At 41.5% G+C, this 5,990-nt stretch overlaps 1 protein-coding gene across 1 annotated transcript; it reads left to right on the forward strand.

The window, feature by feature from the left end:
- Positions 1-1,385: 1,385 nt before the first annotated feature.
- LOC122040712 (caM kinase-like vesicle-associated protein) lies at positions 1,386-4,350 on the forward strand. Its single transcript, XM_042600139.1, has 3 exons — positions 1,386-1,506; positions 1,822-3,722; positions 3,888-4,350. Exons 2-3 carry the CDS (start codon positions 1,856-1,858, stop codon positions 4,037-4,039), a joined length of 2,019 nt encoding a protein of 672 aa, XP_042456073.1. The 5' UTR covers positions 1,386-1,506; positions 1,822-1,855; the 3' UTR covers positions 4,040-4,350.
- Positions 4,351-5,990: the final 1,640 nt, after the last annotated feature.

Genomic DNA, 5,990 nt, shown 5'->3' on the forward strand with positions numbered 1-5,990 from the left:
ATTTAAAACCGGAGGTGGTGGCTACGGACTTGGTGGGCCACGGGTTGCCCAACCCGACCGTGACCAGTTGAATGCCTCAAAAAGTGGCAGCGCATGGTTTATTGTCCGACAGATTCGGTTGTTGCTATCTATTAATTTTTAGTGAAGATAAAATAAAATGGTTAGGTTCCAACGCCGTTTTATGTTAAAATAATTACATCATCTCTTTAATTAATTTTATCATTTTCTTTTGTAACATTTTGTCAACATTTCTTAATTTATCTTGATAGTCGTTAAAATTTTTTTTATGAGATTAAATTGGTCATCATAAGATTAATCGATGTACATTATTATATCTTGTGCCAACTAAAAATAATAATAAAATCTTGATTTTCCCTTGTAAAAAAGTTTGGCTAGGATAACATGGATTCCGATTGTAAATCATGTACCCTCATACGGCATTCGAACAACTGGTAATATTAGAATACTATATTAGGAGTCACCTCACTTCCTAGTTTTACTTGCGCATCGTAATATTGTATATATAAAAATTAATTATTGCACCATACTATTGTATTTCAAGAAATAAAAGACACAACACTATTTTGATAGATTTAATGATTTACTCCGATTAATTATAATATTTAATTCATAATTACCTTTTAATGATTTGATAAAAAAAACTTTCAATTTAACCAAGTTGTTAAATTTTAATTGAACTTTAACACTTCTCAATCCACGTCAATTCTTAAAGATTTGATATAAACTTTCAATCATAAAATTATAATAAATGAATAAATAAACGTCACGAGTCAAATATACCAATTATCACATGTTGGTACATTAATTGAATAATTTATGTCAAGATAAATATCTTCTTTATGTACTAATTATTATTTTAAAGATTAATAATCATCTCATGATTTATCTCTTTGATATTGACCGAATAAATTAACGAAATACTGAAACGAACTTACTCACATTTTGTCATCATTAATTCGATAATCTATGCAACTAAATGCTTACAAATCTGCCGAGATAAACAGTATGTAATATTAATTTTATGCCAAGTATTAATTATTATTCCTGGGTTTTTTAAGCAAAATAATTAATGCAAAAAAACAAAAGACAGGAGACAGGAGACAGGGAAATCAGGAGAAAAGACGCGTCTGTGTGGGCCACGACTTGAGAGTCGTGAAGTGGTGGAGCGGATGCCGTTAACGACTTTATGTGGCAGTTGCTACTTACCCGCGACTGTGTTTGCTTTTCTCTTTTTAGTCCTCTAAGTTTCGTGTATTTACAGTCTTCGAGTTTTGGCTCGTGTGGCCCGCAATTTGTACACATGAATAGCGACTACATCGGAAATAAGGTGAAATGTATGGAGCAAGGAGTAAACTTTTTATGCGCATAAAACGACCAGGGGTAGAGAAAACGTTCAAAAAGGGTCGTCAAGAAGAGTTTCTTCTTCTTCTTCTTCTTCTTCTTGGAGTGTTCGCATCTTGATCGAATCCCTCTTGCGCCAATCAGGTATGCTTATTGTTTCCATCTTTGGTGTTGCTTCTCGGATTCGTCTTTCGATTTGATTGGCGATGTTCGCAATGATTCGGTGCTCATTCCTCGTTCCGATCGGTATACAAAAAGTCGGAAGCATCACGAGCGAGATTTGGTTGCCCCTAGTTTGATCTGTGAATTGATCTTCTTTTGCACTGGAAAATCGTATAACAAAGTTCGATTTTTGGTGAAGGAAAAGTTTAAAGATGGAGATTTTTTCCCCTTTATCTCTCGCCCTGTGATCTATGAGTTCTTCTCGATTGATTTTGTTTATCAATTTTTTTTTTTTAGGGTTTCCAGTGGAGCAGAGAAGAGGTGGGCGGAGATGGAGCAGTTCCTGAAGGTGGGGGAGTTGATCGGCAGCCTCAAGGCTCTGATGGTGTTCCAGGACGAGATACAGGTCAACCGCCGGCAGTGCGGGTTGCTGGTCGACGCATTCGATCTCGCGTTCGCCAGCGTCGCCGAGGAGCTCCGGACCCACTTCCGCTTCGCGGAGAAGCCAGCGGCCAAGTGGCGAGCTCTGGAGCACCCCCTCAAGGAGCTCTACCGCGTGTTGTGCGAGGGCGAGCAATACGTTCGGCGGTGCCTGGAGCCCGGCGACTGGTGGAGCAAAGCCATCTCGCGCCACTGCAACACCGACTGCGTCGAGTTCCACCTCCACAACCTGCTCTGGTGCGTCCCAGTCGTGCTCGAGGCCATCGAGAACGCCGCCGAGAGCGCCGACCACGACGACCTCCACAAGAAGAAGCTCATCTTCTCCAAAAAGTACGAGAGGGAGTGGATGGATCCCAATCTCTTCCAGCAGAAGCTGGGGAAGTCATACTTGACCTCGCAAGATTTCTGCAGCAGACTGGACTCCGCTTGGAAAGAGGACTCATGGATCCTCTCAGAAACCATAGCCGAGAGGAGGCTTTCCACCACGAACCCTCTCACAAAACAGGAGAACAAGCTCGCCGAGCTCCTGGTTGGTCCCAGAGGCCACCTGCACCCCAGCTCAGTCCTGGTTGGTTCGCCTGACTACCAAGTCCGGCGAAGATTTGAGGCCGGGAGCAACCACAAGGAGGTGCAGTGGATGGGCGAGAGCTATGTGGTGAAGCATGCTATTTGTGATGTTGAGGCACTGATGAATGAGATCTCCATCCTATCATCAGTCGCCCACCCAAATGTGATGCAGTACCTCTACTCGTTCGCCGACGAAGAAAGGACAGAGTGCTTCATGGTGATGGAGCTCATGAACAAGGATCTCTCCAGTCACATAAGGGAGGCATCTTCCTCAAGGAGAAAGGTGCCCTTTCCTCTGCTGGTTGCAGTGGATACAATGCTTCAGATTGCGAGAGGAATGGAATACCTCCACTCGAAGAAGATCTACCATGGTGACTTGAATCCTCTCAACATCTTGGTGAAAACTAGGAACCCTTCCGCAGAGGGATTTTTGCATGTGAAGATCACTGGTTTTGGTCTCTCACCAGCCAAGAAATCCAAGGCCATGGCAAATCCATGCATCTGGCATTCGCCTGAGGTTCTAACACAGCAGCAGTCCGGCAATGGCTTGAATTTGACAGATAAGGCCGATGTCTATAGCTTTGGGATGATCTGCTTTGAGCTTTTGACAGGAAAAGTTCCTTTTGAGGACAACCACCTTCAAGGTGATAAGATGAGCAAGAATATCAGGGCTGGTGAGAGGCCATTGTTTCCATGTCAATGCCCAAAGTACCTCACAAACTTGACAAGGAGATGTTGGCACTCTGATTCGGCGCACCGACCAAGCTTCGCTTCAATATGTAGAGTGCTCCGCTACATCAAACGGTTCTTGGTTATGCATCCAGATCAAAGCCTTCCAGACATGCCTGCACCTGCTGTGGATTATTTTGACATGGAGAGTAGCCTTTCTAAAATAGTCTCAAACTGGGCAAGGAGAGATGATCCCCGGGTCTGGGAAGTTCCTTTTCAGATGTATGCTTATCGAGTTCTAGAAAGGGAGAAGACCGGTGTCAATATGAAGGACCGGACATCTGAATCAGGAAGTGAGGGGGCATCCGTTTGTGGAGATGAGAATGTATTCAATGGCATTCTAGATGACACACTCTCAAACTCTACTGATTCAGTCAAATTGTCCCTAGAGAGCACCCCAGATAGGAACAAGAAAACACCAACAAAATTACTCAATGGAAAAGCAAATATGCAACCATTAGGTAACATCTACACTCTATTGTGCTATGGTTTCCATGCATGCTAATTCATAACAACACAAAACAAAAACATGGAATTTGAACATTAACTCTTGACTTATTTAAAAGACAGTATGAGCAACACAGAAATTCTAAACCCTCATGTCATACTGTTGTTCTTTTCCACAGGTCAGAACCAAAAAACAGGAGCTTTCCTATCGCCGCGAGGATCATGTGGTCAAAGTGTAAAGAGGAATTCTGAAAGACAATTCCAACCAGTAGTAATGAGCTCAGGAAGGCGGACACCCTCAGATCATCCCTCTGAAACGGAATTAGTATGAGATTTAAACACTGTTATAATCAAGAATTGTTTTTTTCCCTAGAACGTCAACCACAAGATAGCAAGAGTCATTCTAAGCCGTCCAGTACTGCATAGCCACAATTCTATCTTGCAGCCTTAGCTTCTTAGTTCAAAAAGTTGCATATGCTGAGGTTGTTAATAGACTCAGCATATGCTGAGGTTGTTAATATACAGCTTTGTGTTCGAAAGGTTGGGGCTTAGTCAAATGACCACGCAATGTCTTCTCCAACGGGTAATAGAGAATTATGAAACACTCAAATATGAAAAGAAAATAATGAATGTTTTCAGCTACTTTGTTTACAGTACTACATTTTGGGTAGTCATCAGGTATTAGGAAGAAACAAGCTGCCAAATTGAAATTTCATTGCTGTTTACTCTCTTACCTCTCTAGTTAATATCCTTGCAACCAATGTATGTGTGCAGATCTATAACTAACCCTAGCTGCTCGATTGCAACAAAACTAGTTAGAAACAAGGTTAGGATTATGGTAGATAACCAGGGAATGCACAAGTTCGTAGCAGAATATCTAGGACAACAAATAAAAGTCTGAACATTTTTGTACAGCAAAATAAGTCAGTAGAAAAGCTTACTTGAAGAGATATTTGTTAGAGAATCTTGCCGAAGATTTTGAGGTATTAGTTGAATTTAAATTACATTAAATTAAATTTATTTATATGTCGAGATGACCTTAGCAGATATCTCAGGCTGCCAGCAGAGACTAGTTACTGATCGTGCGGAAAGCAAGCGTATGGTTGAGCGGACGGACCGAGCGGCCGGACAAGTGAGCGTACACCCGAGCGAATGAAGTGGTCGGACGGACCGAGCGGCCGGACAAGTGAGCGTACACCAGAGCGAATGAAGTGGTCGGACGGGCGTGTGGCCGGTCAGGTAGAGCATGGTTAACCATGATTTCCACCAAGCACTGATGGTCACGGCGAGCTGAGTGGTGCTCGACTGCTATCACAAGCATTACGCCGAGCAAGAGCTGAATGTTGGTTGTTCCACTTGGATAAATCGGCGAGCTGAGTGGTGCTCGACTGCTATCACAAGCATTACGCCGAGCAAGAGCTGAATGTTGGTTGTTTCACTTGGACAAATTTTGACCAAACCGGTCCGACATTCGACACACGTAAGTTGTGCTTGCACACGAGTCAACTTGGTTTAGTGCAATCCGAACCCTAGATTTGCACCCCCTACATACTCACTCGTGAGAGAGAGCCTCCCCCTATGCATTTCTTCACATCATCAATACATATGAATCAATATAAACCAACTAAAATACCTTGAAACTTCCAATGTGGGACTAAAGTCCCATTCACAATGCAGTCTCTTTCCTCTGTCACCTCTTCTCCATTCACATCACATATATCCAACAATATTCGCATAAAAACACTTCCTCTAAGCATATTAGATTCATCAAAAATACATGCATTAGACTCATTTCTCATCGCTTCAATTCAACTTAAAACACAATAAAAGCAACAACTCTCACATAGCAATTCCTTGTGTTACCATCTTTACTGAGATTGACACCCAATTTCACTTTGTAAGATGATCAATCTAACCAAAAAACTGTTTGTTAATTTAATAAGTATTAGAAAAACTTCCAATTCAACCATGCACCAATTTTCAGAATTATTAGAACAAACTCCCTGAAAAGAAAAATATTATATCATAAATATGCAAATTGATATGTGCACAAAAGGTTGATCAATAACTAGTGACCATGATGGTTGATTATCCAATTGAAAATGCACAGGATATTTTAAAAGTTTCATAGTTAAGGTCCACAAATACCTACTTCAGTTACATATATATTTCCCTGCAAAAAGATACTACATATACATGTAAATTACTCAGAAAAGTTCTGGGTGGCTTTCAAAGTCTTCATGAGGCAAGAGACATCAATCTACTTGGTAGCAACCAAGTGT

Source organism: Zingiber officinale, chromosome 2A (assembly GCF_018446385.1).
Source record: "Zingiber officinale cultivar Zhangliang chromosome 2A, Zo_v1.1, whole genome shotgun sequence".
Classification (NCBI taxonomy): Eukaryota; Viridiplantae; Streptophyta; class Magnoliopsida; order Zingiberales; family Zingiberaceae; genus Zingiber; species Zingiber officinale.